This window comes from Equus caballus, chromosome 9 (genome assembly GCF_041296265.1).
Source record: "Equus caballus isolate H_3958 breed thoroughbred chromosome 9, TB-T2T, whole genome shotgun sequence".
NCBI classification, from domain to species: domain Eukaryota; kingdom Metazoa; phylum Chordata; class Mammalia; order Perissodactyla; family Equidae; genus Equus; species Equus caballus.
In genome coordinates, this window is record NC_091692.1 from 55,702,172 (window position 1) to 55,718,058 (window position 15,887).

The window sequence follows — 15,887 nt, forward strand, 5'->3', positions numbered from 1 at the left end:
GTTCGGGGACCAGACCCAGGCGGCACCACCTCCCAGATATGGGAGGCGTTATCACATGTCCACCCGAAGACGTCCCTGGGAATGTGTTTCTAGCGCCATCCCATCGTGCAGGTTGGGAGACTGGGGAGGCCCTGAGAGGCACAGTGGCTTTTCCAGGACACAGAACTGCTAGGAAAAAGGAGATCCGAACTGGGCGCTCTCTCTTCAAAGCTGGGGCGCTGGTTCCGATCCCAAGGAGCTGTGGGGAGGGCTGTGATGGAACTTTCTGTACAGCTCGGGAGATGACACGGGCAAGGAGGGTGAGCGGTCAACAGCCCCGAGGGGGCTTTGGGTGGGTCTGATGGAGGGAAGGGCCCCCCATCCTGGAACCTTGGAGACATGACCTCACTTCCTTGGCGACCGACCCCAACAGAGCTTAGAACTCTGGTCACCAGGCAGCCATTTTGTACACATAGCCCATTTGACCAGAGACACTCGACACAGGAGGATGTGTTCGTGTATCCCCTCTTTGCGAGGCTCTGGCGCACAGAGAGCCAACAATGACAGTCTTCTCCAGCGCTGTCGACACTGGCTGAGACCGCACCTCCAAGACCTCAGGCCATTCGGAAGAAGGAACCCTCAGGTAACACAAGGCAGCCCAGGGCGGGCCACTCCGGGTCAGGCCACAAGTGTGATCCCACCCTCCCATGCGGGCAGCCCCACACCCCTTGACCCTTATTGTGTGTGTGTGTTGGCGGGCATGGAGTGACGGAAGGCAGGGATGAGCGTGGAGCTACCCTGGACGGGAGCAGACGGTTAGGGCTTGGAAGCCTGGCGGTATGTCGTGTTCATATCCCGGGTGGTGGCTGGCAGGATGGAAGGTGAGTGCTGGGAGCCAAGCCGCCCTACCCGTAGGTGAATCCCAAGCCCGTGAGGTGTCATCTCATTCGCTCCCTGTCTGGAGGTCTATGCGGATGCCCCTCTGTCTGTGCTCGGTGTGCGGGAGAGTTTTCCCCCTGTGGGCAAGTGCAGGCAGGCCCCTGCTACCTGCCGCCGCGGCCACCGGACGCTGTCTTTGCAGAGCTCCACCCAGGAGATGGTCCAGGAGCTGGCGCATGGGTCCTACGGCTCCATCTCCCTGGACAGGGGGCAAGTGCAGCAGACCACCGACCTTGCCCGGGGCTGGACTGAGGGGAGAGTGAGTGACACCCGGGGCCCTGAGATCACCGGGGTGTGTCCACAATCCAGAGTCAAATCTGGAGCCCTCCCCTGGACCCGCCCAGGGCTTTCCCACTGGAGTGTCCCAAGGGCCCAGTCCCAAAGGAATCTGGACTTCCACGCCTCCTCACCAGCTACCTAGGAGGGTGGGAAGTCGCTCTTTCCTAACCCTAGGCGGAGTAGACAAAACACTGATGTTTGCGCTTCACACTCGGCCAGGGGCATCTTTGAAATCTGCCATTTTCTGAATCTGAAACCTCTGTAACGAGGGTCTCAAACCTCCCTTTCGTGTAAAAGAAAGAAAAACCAGCGTCCTTTCTTGTAGTCAGCCAGATCCTCACAGCGTCTGTCTGCCCGTGCACTGTCTCCCGACTGGGGAGGGCTGAGGTTCCCACCAGACATTTCCCTTCATGTCAGGAGCACATGAAGCCTCAGGTGGGGGAGCGGGGGAGTCCTGCAGCCCTGGCTTAGGGCGGTTCTCAGTTCCGACCCACAGGACCCTGAGCAGCCACTTGGCAGCCCGAAGCTTCCGTCCTCTCATCTCTAGAATGGGGATGTTTGTGTTGGATTCGCTGGTCAGTGCTCTTAATGCACGCTTTGGTGCGGGGCGGTCTGTCCTTGCCAAGCCAGCCAAGTGTCCTGAGGAACTCATCGTATAATCCTCCCCCCGCCCAAACTCAAATTGGACTTTTCAAGCCTGGAAACCGGTTGGCTGTGGGCAATCCTGTCCCTCCTCTGCACACATCCCTGAGGGGCTCACAGTTCCTGGGGGACCTCCAGACCTTGACTTCCTGGAGGTTCACGCTGGTGCTGGTGACTCTGTGTCCTTCCTCATCTCACCCAGCGCGGAGAGTCACTCGGGCAGCGGAATGAGGCCTGCAGGATGCGGGCCCTCCAGGCAGGCCTGCTGGAGAGGCTGCCGCCGTCCATAGGACCAGCCTTGGCGCCTCGAAACATGGCCAACGTCACCACCATCGTGTTTGACTGCGCGGCTGTCCTCACCTCCCACGGGGTCCTGGACCACCTACTTGCTACGTGAGTGCCCAGCCCCTCCTCAGCACAGTGGTGACTCTGCCCACTGCCAGCTGTGTGTCTTGGAAACGGCCCTCCATCTCTCTGAGCTTCGATTGCTCCTCTGCAAAGTGGAGTGGGAGAGGATAAACTTCATCGGGTTCTGGTGGGCACGAATGGGATGAGCCACGGCAGGTGCTTCCCTGGGGCCTGGCTCTACAGAAGGGGCTGAGAGACGTGCCGTGGTTGTTCCTGGTTATTCTTTCCCTCTCCCCGATGAAGAGCAGTCTGCTCCCCCATCGCTGGGATGGGGCCTTTCTGAGTTTGCAAAGGCACACGGAAAGCACTCTGGCAGGGAGTGTGGGATTCCATCCAGCTGGTCGTGGGGCGGGTCCTTGGAGTAGCCAAGGAGGGGTCTCCGGGGCCGCAGAGGGGCCCCAGGCCCACTCAGCTACCGGGGATGCTTCTGGTTGGAGTTCATTCGAGAACACTGTATATTAAGCACCTGTGACATGCGGGAGCTTTAGAGACACTTGGCACAACGCAGTGAATGAAGCAGACACAGCCCCTGGACCCCCGCAGCAGCCTGAGACTCAGATAGTCACACACCATATCATCCACAGATCCTGTCCCCCGCCTGTCCCAGGGGATGCCCTCCTATGCTCCTTTACGACTGGAGGCCTCTTCCCACGTTCTCATGCATGATGGACCCCAGCGCCAACTAAAGACCTGAGTGTTCTTTGAGTGCCAGACGAGGGCCTCCTGTCTCCACAGAACAGGGCTGGGGGAGAACAAGAGGACAGAGGACTGTGGCTGGGGCGGGCCCGGCACAACTCTGATCTCACTCATCTTTTGATTCCTCTGGGAGGGCTGAGGTCTGATGGCTTCTACTGCAAGGGGATAGGAGTGAAAGAGAGCTGTGGGTGGGGTCCCAGAGCCCCTGGGAACCAGAGGGGAGGCTGGCTTGAGCTGTTCCCTGGCGACCCATCCCCACCACAGTCCCGTCTCCCTCCGCTTCCCCTTCTCCATATCCACCCCTTCTGACCACCACCAGCAGGCCCAGAAGAGAAGGGGTGTTAGCGAGCCGCTCACACATCGGCCTCAGTCCTCAGTCCACTTGCACAAGGGCGTGGAGGGCTGGGCTGGACTGTGTCCAGCCTCTTTGCGAGAAGAGTGGCAGTGGGAAGAAGAGACTCACACAAACCCCGTGTTCCACCTGCTGGATGAGCAGGCCTGCCACTGCCAGGATGGCCACACAGGAGTCAGCGCCGGGGTGGGACTCCCCCCTGGTGGAAAGGGGCAGGCACAGGGCCCAGACCCAAAGCAGGGTGCCTTGGGAGGACAGTGTGGAAGCGACGGCCAGGCCTCTGGCTCTGTGGCCCAACTGCTTCCGCCCAGTACCGCGTCTTCTATGGTGGGAACCTGGCTGGACCCAATGCAGGATTTCTGGGAGCCCACGCCCTTTCCCTCTTTCAGGATGCGGCTGGCCTCTCTGCGTGTCATCTGGCCTGGGTCGCACCTGGGAGGCCCTGCCTACCTTCCCCAGGTCCAGCTGCAACATCTGGGGCCCAGGAGGGCAGAGCTGGAAGGTGAGGGCACAGCAGTCTGGGAAGACTGTCTGCGGTGGGGTTCACGGGCTGGGGTTCCCTTCAAGACAGCGGAGTCTCTCCTGTCTTGTAAAGTCGGGTACGTAGGTGAAACTTTCTCTTTCTCCCGCTGCAGCGCCAGTTCCAGAGCTCCTGCCGGCTCTAGAGCCAGAGCAAGGGCCAGCTCCGGGGCCAGAGGCAGCTCCAGCTGTAGTTCCACCGTCCGCGCCGGAGCTGGAGGCGGCCTCACCACCAGCAGCCTCACCTCCAGCAGCCTCACCTCCATCGGCCTCTCCAGGGCCGGAGCGAGCGCCATCAGCTTCAGCCCCAGTGCCAGCTTCTGAGCTGGAGCAAGATGCGCCATTGACTTTTGGACGATCTCTGCCTCCAGCTGCCGAAGTCACCGCAGAAGCGAGCGCCGAGCTGAGAGAGGAGAGGCCTAAGCTGCTGGACTTCCCTCCGAAGCTGGTGGCCGAGCAGCTGACCCGGATGGATGCGGTGAGCAGCGGGGCTCTTGGGCTAGGTGGGGCCCGCCTTGGTGGGCCATCAGCTGCCCCAGACCTCCTGTTCCCTCAGCCGCAATCCAACGATGTGGGTGCAAGTCACAGCTCCCCCACTCACCCACCGGGTGACCTGGGCCACCTTCTGGCCCCCAAGTCCTTGCTGTCCCCACATGGACAGTAGAGAGCACACCAAGGGCGGGCACCTGCTGGGCAGAGTGGCTGTGCGGATGGATGAGGTCGAACAGAGAGGAAGCGGGGCAGAGAATAGCCCTCTGGTGGGGGAGGGAAGCTCACTGGAGTGCTGCCAAGTCCTGGGTCACTCACCCATCGGCCCAGGAGGCCTCAACAGCCTCCGTACTTATTAGACACCTAGTGCGTCCTTACCTACATGGAAGACAGGCAAACAAAGCCCATGGTTGTTGCTGCCTCGGGGGAACGTGCAGCTGAAAGGGGAGTGGGACCAGGGGGTGATGAGAACGGGTGGAAGATGCCCCTTGAGATGGGCAGGTGTGAGCCGTGTTCTGGTGCTTGGGGGAAGCAAGACTGGGCTGCGAGCCAATGGGACTTCTCTTCCCCGCCCCTATTGGGTCCTCGGTCATCCTGCGCTGGGCGGCCTCAGCGGACACAGACAAAACCCAGAGACTCCCAGAAGCTTCAGGCCACCTCCTCAGGTTCCTGAGCTGCAGCTGACCAGTGCCTCCTGCCTGGGGCTGCGGGGGCCTGCAGACTCTGAGCTCGGGTGTGGCAGGGTCAGGTGACAGTCCCCATCCTCCCCAGGAGCTGTTCAAGAAGGTGGAGCCCCGCCACTGCCTGGGTTTTGTGTGGTGCCAGCGGCCCAATGGGAGCAAGGAGTACCTGGCTCCCACGGTTCGGGCCACTATCAACCAGTTTCTTCACGTGTCCGGCTGCGTCATCACGACGTGCCTTGGGGACCTCAGCATGACGGCCCAGGACAGGGCCAGAGTCGTCGAGCTGTGGATTCAGGTGGCCAAGGTCAGTAGTGGCAGGGCCCAGGGAGCCCCTCCCTGGAGTCAGGGGGACTGCCCCTTCTCCTCTCGCAGCTTTCAGCCTTGAAGTCGGTGGTCTGGGCCTCGGCAAAGTCCTAGGCCCCTTGCTGCCAAGGGCCTGCTGACCTTGAGTGCTGGTCCCAGTGGTGGGAAGCTCCCTTCCCGCCCTGGGTTGAGCTAAAATCTTCCTGCCCGCGAGCGTTACTCATCAGCTCCCAGGTGTGCCCTCCCTCGCTTCCCTGGGCATCTGCCTCATCCAGGACAGCAGAAGCCCACGAGGGGACACAAGCCAGAGGAAGCAGGGCTCCAGCCCGCCGTCGCAGCTCATTCCCTTCCCTTCCTCAGGAGTGCCGAGTCCTTGGAAATTATGCGTCCCTGCGTGCCATCGTGTCTGCTCTGCAGAGCCCCTCCATCAGCCGTCTGCAAAAGACATGGGGACGAGTTGCCAGGTGGGTAGGCCGTGCTCCATCCAAGCACCACCAGGGCGGACCAGACATCCCCCGTGCGACTGCCATGGACCCCTCATTCAGCTAGGACCATCTGGGAGGCAGCGGACCCTAGGGATGGGGACTGGCCTCCTTGCTCGGGTCTCTGAGACTCTCTGAGACCCTAGGCAGTGGCTCCCCCCTTGTCACATCCTGGATTGAGCCACACTGGAGATTTCCAAGGGTGTACTTCGCAGCAACGGAGCCCTCATCGGCAACCAACGCTGTTAGAAACAATGTGCTCAGTCGGAGTGGGAATGGAGGCCCCAGGTGACCGCAGGAGAGCCTCCACCCGAGTCCCACGGTGACCTCAGAGCTCCGAAGAACCCGGGGAAAACCCTCGTCCAGGCCCCAGGCCCTTTGAACCTTCCGGGTTCTCAGCCAAAGGCATTTCGCCTTCAACCGCCCCGGGTTTTCTTTCCTCCTTTCCTCTCCCCTCAGGAAGAGCTCTCGAAAGTTGAAGAGGTTCATCAAAGACCAGTGGGTGAGCAGGAGGCAGCTGGTGAAGGTAAGACGGAGGCTGCACATCTGGAAGGAGGGGGAGCGAGAGGGGAGGGGACCCGGCAGGATGAGCTTTGGTTCTCCTGTCACGTGAAGTTGGTCAGGAAAAGATGGACAGGAAGAGGGATGTGCTAGCTCCATGGGCAGGTGGGGGCAGTTTGGGACAGGAGGCCAGGGGCATGGGATAGAATGGTGCGGGCTGGACTGTTCCAGGAGGCTGAGGACCTGGCAGAAGGTGCCGGTGTCTGGCTTCCATGCTGCTCCATCAGCTGCCCTGCATCTTCCTCCTGGCCACTGGCTGGAGCGAGTGGGCGGGCTTCCTTTCTTCCGAAGTCAGCCCAGTCTGTGCTCAGGAAGCCAGGGCCCCACTGCTCCTTCTGTCTTCACTGTGCCTCTCAAGAAGGGCACCCTGCCTGCCTGAGGGATGGGCACTGCCGGATCCCACGGGCCGGGGGCACTCAGGGGCTTCCCAGCCTTGGGACGGACACTGGACCTGGGACAGATCTGTGTCCCCTCGGTGACTCCCCACTCTGGCCCCTAAAGTGGGCGCTGCAGACAGTCCCAGTGGGATGCTCACCCAGGTCCTTGTTGGCGATGACATGTGCCCCGGAGGGCAAGGGCAAGTGCCCAGGGAACTGATGGCTTCTTCAGGGATCCTTCCCGCCCAGACGTCAGAAGTTTCCTCGTAAAACAGAAAGGAAATGCCACCCCGCAGTGCCCTGGTCGCCCCCTCCCCTGCTAGTCAGACGTGGCATTCGGGGTCCCCATCCTGAGCGGATGAAGAAAGAATTCTGTGCAGGGGAACTCCCTGAGGGGATCCTAGGGAGCTGAGGGCTTTAGCAAGGCCTTGGCCTCGGCCTGGGATCAGAGACTCCTGGGCGTTGGGGCTGGCAGAAGCCACTTGACCAGGCCTCCTGAGACACCTCATCTCCCTCCATCCGTGGCTCGGCCCAGCTGGGGGCCCGAACACAGCCTGAGAGTCCCGAGGACAGCACTGTGGTCAGCGGCTGGGCAGAGGGTGGTGTGAAGGCAGAGGAGACAGGGGCCTGTGGCTGGGAGGGGGAGCAGCCTCTCCTCTGGGGCCCCCTGAGCAAGTCCCTGCCCCTGTGTGGGCCTTGGTCTCCTCATCTGGGAGCCAGAGGGAGATGAGCCGTGGTGCAGGCCTCACAGTGGGTGCCGAGGCTCAAGGGTGGGGAGGAATGTGGGGAGCTTGGACCTGGCTCCAGAGGCAGGCTTGAGCGGAGAGCAGTGATGACGGTCAGATGACGCTTGGGCCTCAGGAGACTGTGGGAGGCAGACAGAGTTCGTCAAACCTTCCAGACGAGGTAACAGGTTCAGGGAGGCCTGGGCGGGCCCAAGGTCACACAGGAGTGAGTGTTGGAGCTGGGATGGCTCTGGAATCAGAGCACCCTGGAGGCGGGAGCCGCAGGGGCACCAGGTGACTGGGGCCACATGTCCAGGGTCCCCGATCTGGGAGGGGTCTGGGAGGACACTTGGAGGGGAGCGTCGGCTCACTGGCCCTGTCAACACCCTGGCAGGAGGCGACCTCTATGTTGACCAGCCTGGAGACGGGCCCCACAGGTGCCCAGAAGGTAAGGGTGCCTGTGGAGGAGGGGCCCAGGAGTCGCAGGAGAGGGGACTCCCCTTCCTAGCCGGAGGTCTCTACCAGCAGAGAGGGAGCCTTTCTCCTCCAGCCCTGCTCCTGGTGCCACAGACCTGAAATGCCTGCATTGGAAGTGACCAGGAGGAGGCCTGGAACGGATGGGCGCACAACGGATTTGGGACAGGGAGGGGCGGGGACCACGTACCCTGGGTTTTGCCAGAGCCGGCTGCTGGGAGGTGCCTGGAGGAGTTTGGGGTTCCTGGAGGAGAGAAGAGGAGGAAATTGGGGGGAGGCCGCCTAGGTGGGTAGCTTGGGCTGGGCAGGAGGCTGGGGTGAGGAGTGGAGGAGAGGTCTTTGACGGCTCCTGAGAGCGGGATCTCATCACCGTCTCCACCCCGCTGGCACAGGGGCTCATCCCCTTCCTTGGCACATTCCTCAATTACCTACTGCTGCTGGACACCAACATGGAGGATTACCTGGAGGTGAGTGAGCCTGGAGGTGGAGCTGGGGATCAGGATTCGGAGATTTGGGAGGAGAGACTTGCACTGAGGCCTGAGCTCACAACCCTTGGCAGAGTCCTCTCGTGAGGGCCTCACAGCCACCCCGGGAGCTGGGTGTCATGGCCATCTTAGTGATGAGTGAATATAGGATCCAGGTGAGCCGCCAGTCCAGGCTGCCTGACTGCGGAGCTGCTGGAGGGTGTGTCTGAGCTGGACTCAGCCTCTCCCTCAGGCCCCGCCCCTGCAGGGAGTGAAGCCAGGCCCCTCCAAGGCAGGAAGCACACGAGTGGCTGAGCATCCCTTCCTGCCTGAGGCCTCAGTCTGTCTGTCTGTCAGAGAGGGCTGTCTTAGAATGTCCCTGAGCCATAGCCCCGTGGCCTCCTTGCTCTGGAGCTCAGAGTCTTGGCCGGGACCCATTCCCGTTTCTGGTAGCGCCTGCTCCCTGGTCGACCCTGCTGGTAGTGCAACCTGAGAAAGGGTGGAGACGGGGGCTAGCTATGGGCTAAGGGGGCTGTTGCTCATGGGCTTTGGCTCTCTGCCTTCCAGGGAAATGAGATCAATTTTGAGAAAAGGAGTGAGGTGAGCAGCTGTGGCCTCCCCGTGCGGAGGGTGGGGCTGTGGCAATCAGAGACTCCTCCGGGGAAGACCTTCTCTGGCCCGATGCCTTGGGCCTTGCTTTCCTTGGGAGAGTTCGGCACCCAGAGCTGGGAAAGCCGTCCCATTGGTGCGTGGGGGAAGGGGCTGGCACCAAGGACACCTTCCTGCAGGAGGAGCTATTTCAAGCCAACTGTGAGAACGAGCAAGTCCTGCACGGAATTGGAGGGAAGGAGGGTTCCCATGTGGGCCAAGACCCCAGACCAGCTCCTTGACCCTCTTCTCACCTGTCTGAGTCCCCAGCACGGTCCCCCACCCAGGCCCCGTCTGCATCATGTCCTTTCTCCCAGGAATTCAAAGTCACCGAGCAGATCTTCCTGCTCCAGGAGGCAGTCCATCTTTACCACATTGAGGCTGAGGAGCGATTTGGGGCCTGGTTCGAGGCCATGGAGCCCCTCAGCGAGGATGAGAGGTGAGGCGGGGCAGGAGTTGGTGAGGGCAAGGCGGACTCTCTCTGATGGCCAGCTCCAGGGAGCCCGTGCCCGTGGCTTCCGGGTCAGTCCCGGGGCTTGTCGCATGGTCACCCGTGGGGCCCTGGGACTCCAACTGCTGGCCGTCTCTGGGAGGGTCACCTGAGGTGTGGCTCCCGGTAGCTGAAAAGTCCCCTCTGTCCTTTAGCTACAGCCTGTCCTGCCACCTGGAGCCCCCACAGGAGAGGGCCGGCAAGATGCGCCGGTTTTTCCTGCCCAAGAAGAACCGCGCGTCTCTCAGCTCAGGGCTCGGTGAGTGTCCAGACAGGCAGGGACTGAAGCCAGGGGCTCCGGAAAGCTTCGGGCTAAGCACGGGCCTAGGGAGATGGACAGCCGGCACGGGGATCCCAGCTCCACTGCTGACCAGGCCTGTGAGGGACAATTCCCTTGACCTTTGTGGGACTCAGCTTCCTCTTCTGTGAAATGGGTGAAGCGAAATGCCAGCTCCCATGTCAGGGACAATGGGGTAGTGTTGACTGAACACTCAGGACAAGGTTTGGAGCAGAATGCAGTGGGGCTGAGGTGTTGGGCTGGGATACTGGTGTGACCCCCCCAATCATCAGTGTCTTCTCTTCAGTCACCAGACCCCTGACGCAGAACCCAGCAACAGTGGCAGATCCCGGTCCTTCCAACAGCTCGAGTGCAGCCTGCTCTTCAGCGGCGGGGACGCGGCTGGGAAACACGCGGGGCCCCAGGCCGGCTCCTCCCATGCTGATGGGGAGAAGAACATTCTAAGCCTTTTCCTGGGAGCCCTGGAGCCCAAGAGGGAGGGGACGACCCCACCCCACAGGCCTGGCAGCTCCACCCCAGCGCCTGTTTACCACTTGGGAAGGGGCCGTATTTCTTTCGTGTTAGTAGTTAGTGCTAGTTTTGAATTTGATGTTAAAATCCTGTTTCTGTTCCAGCCTGCGAGTCACGGTCTGGTTCTTTCCCCTCCTGTGCTCGTGTCAAGGAGACACAGACTCTCGCGTTCCTCCTGGAATGAAGAAATCTTGCAGGGTCTCGGCTTATTGTATGTGAGAGAAGGGAGAAGGGCCAGGCCCCTCCCTGGATACTGAGGGACACCTCCGCGCCCCCCCTTACTCAGAGGACGGCTTCATTTCAGTGTGGTTCACGTGGGCCAGGAGCAGAGACAGCACCCAGAGCTCCTGGCATTTAGAGGGTGGAGGTACTTTCACAGGCAGAGCAACAACCACTGGAATGCGGGTGTCTTTAAAATGGCACGGGCCAGCACCACGACCTGCCCCAGGACAGTGGCTGCTTTTCCACCCCTTTGGAGGAGAGGCCACGTTTTCGGCTTCTCTTGTGGAGGTTCCTCTTCACCAGATGTTAGGAACTTGTCGTTTTCTAATGAGGCTCTGGACAGCAGCAGCTCTAAGTGCAGAGAACGATGTAAAAGCTCAAAACGTGCATGTGGAGGGTCAAGGCCGGAGAAGGTCATGTGCAGATGGACTAAGGGCAGGCAGGACCCTCCCTCCCCCGGCCCCTCTGGGGGCTCCATGTTCACCCTTCACCTGGATTGGAATCCTCTGGGATCCTGGTCCACGGCTCTGAATTCCTTTCCCTGCAAGTTTGGTATCCAGGGGGACAGATCTGTGATGCAGCTTTGAAGGCTACATCTGGGCATCCTTCCCGACGCATCACTGCTCCTTGTCCACCAGGATTTCCTGCCTCCGTGCACTTCCTTCTGCAATTCTTGGAAGGGCAGAAATTCCCTCGAATGCCTCGGCCTCTCTGTCCCGTACCTCGTGGCCACTCCTCCCTGGCAGGGTCTGACGGATCACGGGTGGAGTCTGCTTTGCAAACATTAGATACCCTAATCCTGGCCAAAGAATGACCTATACTCTCCCTCGCTGCCCAGGGTGACATCTGGGCCCCTGTGGTTCTGAGGTGTGTGGTCTCAGGCAATCACCTGTTCACACACTCAGGCATGTTGTTTCTGACTCATCCTAACGGGGCAGGAGGACCTGAGCCTATAAACCATGCAGCCCCTCGGAGGGCTGTGTTCTCTTGCCCAGCCTTATTCTCCGTTTATGGTGTGGGTGTGAACCTTTCCCGTTGGAAGCTTTCAGAGATGAGTCGTGAGAGGAGGGTGGTTGAGGGGTCCAGCAGGGAACGCAAGCAAACGGATGACGGGTAAACACAGCCTGACAAAATTAAAACACTTAAATGGTTCCAGTCTGGTGGTGAGCAGACACTGCTCCGAGCTCACTCCAAGAACCCACCCGGTGACCAGGAGCTAGAGGGTTACCACCTGGCATTTTGAACGCCCCCCCCCACCCCACCCCGGGAAAGACCCTGTAAGACTAGGACCACAGGAAGTGCTTGGCCCTTCTGAGTTCTCCCCTCCTTTCTGATGGCTGCAAGTGTCACCCAGACACACAGCAGCGTGAACCCTGCCAGGGAGGCCTCCTCAGTACGGCCAGCAGCTGAGGAGAAATGCTGGTTCCCAGCAGCCCAGGCCCTTCTTGGTATGGCACAGCCATCCAGGAAGGTGACTTTCTAAATGGAAGCCGGAGCCGGCTGTACCTTCCCGCCACAGAGAAAGAGAAGTGCCAAGTCCCAAGGCTAGTCCAGGCCCAGGAGGAAGACACCGTGTCCAAGGGGTTTCCCTCACAGGGCCGTGAGGCTCCTGAGAGCCGACCCTTTGGTTGCAGCGCTTTGTTTGTCATGAGCCTACCAGACGGCAGAGGACAATAACTCGCTGCCTCTTTGGGCTTCCAATGGCCAAAAATGAACTGATCGCCAGCAAAAAGAGGCCCACATGTGCAGCACCTGTATCTCATCAGTCTTTATGTTACTTTGATATAAATTTTAGAGAGAGAGCTATATATATATGTTCACTCACACACAAATATATCATGCACTCTAACTTATTCCAAACAGAATCAAGAAATAATACTCATACTCCTCAAATGCACGGTTTTGCAGCTGGTTCCCTCTCGGTAGCTGGTATTTATAAGCACCTTCTTCCAGGACCCATTTCATCTTCCCTTCGCCCTCCACAAACCCCGCGGCTGGTCATGGTGCTCTGCCTGGTTAGGGGACCATAACCTGCCTTCCTGAAGGGTCTGGGTCATGGCAGTCCTACCTGGATTGGATTCTGCTCATTCCCTGGGGACTTCAAGCCCAGGACGTGCTAGCCCACAAAACGCGGTCAGGAATCTCCTGAAGTCCACACGTGGGCTTCCTCCTCTCCAGGCTGAGGAGCAGAGGGAAGCCCGAGTCCCAGAGGAACACGAGGGCTCCAGACAGTGTCTGCTTTGCATGTCAAGATGGAGAAAACTCAGGGGAAACTCTGAGGGTGAAGCAAGGCAGTCCGTTGTCATCATTCTCTGCACTGAATCCACCCAGACGGTTCCAGCAGAGGCTCCACAACAAGCAGCCCCAAGCACCCAGGCGGGAGGCCGGCTGCGCTGTCCTGCCTGGGCTTGCCCAGTACATGCATGGTCTACATATTTTGCAAATGACCACAGCTGAAGATGCCCAAGGGCTAAGATTCACCCTGAGCTAACATCCATTGCCAATCTTCCTCGGTTTTTTTTTTTTTTCCCTTGAGGAAGACTAGCCTTGGGCTAAGATCTGTGCCCATCTTCCTCTATTTAACACGTGGGATGTCTGCCACAGCATGGCCCGATAAGCGGTGTGAATGTCCACAACCGTGACCCGAACGTGCCAATGCCGGGCCTCCAAAGTGGAGTGGGCCAGTTTAAGCCCTGCGCCACCCTAGGTTATTTTAACACATCACTCTCAGAAACTGATAAATCTGTCACGTGAAGGTAAGCAATTCTAAAGAGGATTTCCGTAATACTGCAAGCTCCATCCCTCCAATAGACAATCAAGTCCTAACAAGCAGCGGTTTATTGTCACGTTGCTGATGCCGGAAAAGGTCTCTGTTGACAGCACGATCCCTCAAAGGCCTTGTCCATTTCTGTGAATCCAATTTCCAGCACATAGAGATCTAAAGATTGAGGCAAATGTGGTCTTTCCTCCTTGCAACTCTGAATTAACATGCAATAAAGAGCAGAAAAATGGAGACCTGGAAGCAGACCTCTTATTTGAGAACAGAGATATACCAGCGCTTTTGAAATGATCTTTGGAGTCTACCGGAGTATTGCACAGAAGGAATGATCCATTCCGACTAGGTAGGTTTTACTGTGTCGCTGTGAGGGCGACAACGGAATCATCCCGCGAATCGGTAACTCTCTGTGACTTTCAAGCGCAGATAAATAATATACTTCGGAAAGGAAAATGCGAGAGCACCGTGAAACGGAAAGCCCTCCTTGCTCTACTCAGCTGAAATCCAGTCTCTCCTCCACAAGAAATCCCTGTCTATGCTTCCTACGTCCCACAGAGGAGTTTAATAAAAGAAAAGGATTGGTATGTCTTGAAGTTGCAAGAGCTCAAGCAAGAAAACGTGGGACCCTTCAAGGAGACGTCAGTGAAGTGCCGGGCTCCATCTCAGGGGCACCAGCGTCTCCTCTCTTTCCTGGTGCTGTCAGCACATCCTTCTTGGGCGCTCACTTTCTCTGCCTGGCTGCTGAGCCTGTCCACAATCGCTCTCTCCCGCCCTCTTCCCCGTCCCCTCCTGTTTGCTCAGATCTTCCACAGTCACCAGCAATTGTTGGCCGTGGAGCTATGGGATGCCCAGACCAGTTCCCAGAATCATCTCTGCCAAATCTGAGGAAGGGCAGGGGTGTGTATGGGACTGGACGGGGCACCCCATGCGAGCGCACCCCGCAGGAATTCACCTCTGCTGCAAGGTGCAATTTTGCAAGGCTACGGCAAGTTCCAAAGGGCTTGCCACTTCTCTCCTGCCAGCAGACCTGTTGGGGCTGGTGCCACGTGCTCTCCCAGTGACCCCTCACTGCTGGGTGGGATGGCATTCTAGTAACTGGCCTTCTGAATATGTAACTGCGCATCCTCAAAGAGATGGGAATTCTTAATCCGGGCTTTGGTTTGGGTTGATTCCCACGATCACGCAGCTTCCTCTGCGAAGACTTGACCATCATCACTTCTTTTCCTCTCGTCCTGTAAAAGTAATCATGAAACTGGACCCAAATGAGAAATGAAGCATGGCTTCTTAGGACAATTATCTCAGTTTCCCTGTACTTCCACCCTTCCTCTCTCCCTCTGGAGCTCTTCTGACCTGTGTCCCAGGACATCGTCAAGCAGATTTGGGTCAAGGACAGAAAGCTCAAGGTCAAAACTCAGGACTGCTCCAGATCAGTTTTCCTCCCCCGTCTCGTAACACCCCCTCCTTGTTTCAGTGTGATTTTATTCTCTTTTATTGCTCTTGCCATTCTCATCTGTGCAAGTCCTGGCACTCTCTCTGAGGACACGTGATCCCCCAGCTTACTATAGATCCCAATTCCCATCCTTTCTGTGTTTTCTGACTATTCCTTTGGTTAACCCATTGGCCAGTTGTTGCTCTTAGCCTCTTTAGGGTCTAAATCAATTGTGACATTATCAACTACCCCACTCTTAGCGACTCACTCCCAGGTCCTGACATTTACATAACCCAAACGATCATGTTCACAACTAAATAAGTTAGAGTCCAGCCCCATGGCTGAGTGGTTAAAGTTGCGTGTGTTCTGCTTCAGGGGCCTGAGGTTTGCGGGTTCAGATCCCAGGTGCAGACCTACTCCACTCATCGGCCACGCTGTGGAGGCATCCCACGGACAAAGGAGAGGAAGACTGGCACAGATGTTAGCTCAGGGTAATCTTCCTCCTAAATAAAGAAATAAACCCTTCAGAAAATGTATTCATCCACCACAAATTCCTGATTTCCAATATGTCTTCAAACATTCGTACAGAAGATACCTGTTCCTTCAGATCGGAAGTGATGCCAGATCACCATGTCCTCACTTTAATTTCCTCGTGGACCTGTCAGTCCTACATTCCACGGACTGTGATCTCAATAATTTCCTTGAAATAATCAAAAATTCCTTACCACTCGTCTTATTTGTGTTGTAAAACTGGAAACCCGGGAGATCCTGATTATCTGCTTTGCCATTCTACTGCTAGTCTTATGATAACTGCTGAAGAAAAAGCACACAACACGATATTTTGTCATCACCATAAAGACAAAATCATCTGCATCAACTGGGAAGCATCCATAATGCCTGGACATTTTTTTTCTTTTTTCATCTCTCGGGTCAATAGCAAAAACACCAAGGCACTCAGTTAACAAATGGGCAAAGGAGTAGAATAGCCATTTTTCCAAAGAAGACACACAAATGGCCAACAGCCACATGAAAAGGTGCTCAGCATCACTAATCTTTAGGGAAATGCAAATCAAAACCACAAGGAGATATCACTTGACACCGGTTAGGGCGGCTATTATCAAAAAAAGTAGAGGTGACAAATG

The 15,887-nt window shown here is 57.8% G+C and overlaps 1 protein-coding gene across 1 annotated transcript; it reads left to right on the forward strand.

The window, feature by feature from the left end:
- Positions 1-423: 423 nt before the first annotated feature.
- Positions 424-10,421, forward strand: LOC138915556 (ral guanine nucleotide dissociation stimulator-like). Its single transcript, XM_070222309.1, has 14 exons — positions 424-622; positions 1,061-1,177; positions 2,042-2,232; positions 3,685-3,797; positions 3,931-4,292; positions 5,075-5,290; positions 5,650-5,753; positions 6,231-6,297; positions 7,829-7,882; positions 8,301-8,375; positions 8,940-8,972; positions 9,338-9,459; positions 9,666-9,769; positions 10,095-10,421. Exons 1-14 carry the CDS (start codon positions 488-490, stop codon positions 10,250-10,252), a joined length of 1,851 nt encoding a protein of 616 aa, XP_070078410.1. The 5' UTR covers positions 424-487; the 3' UTR covers positions 10,253-10,421.
- The last annotated feature ends 5,466 nt before the right edge of the window (positions 10,422-15,887 follow it).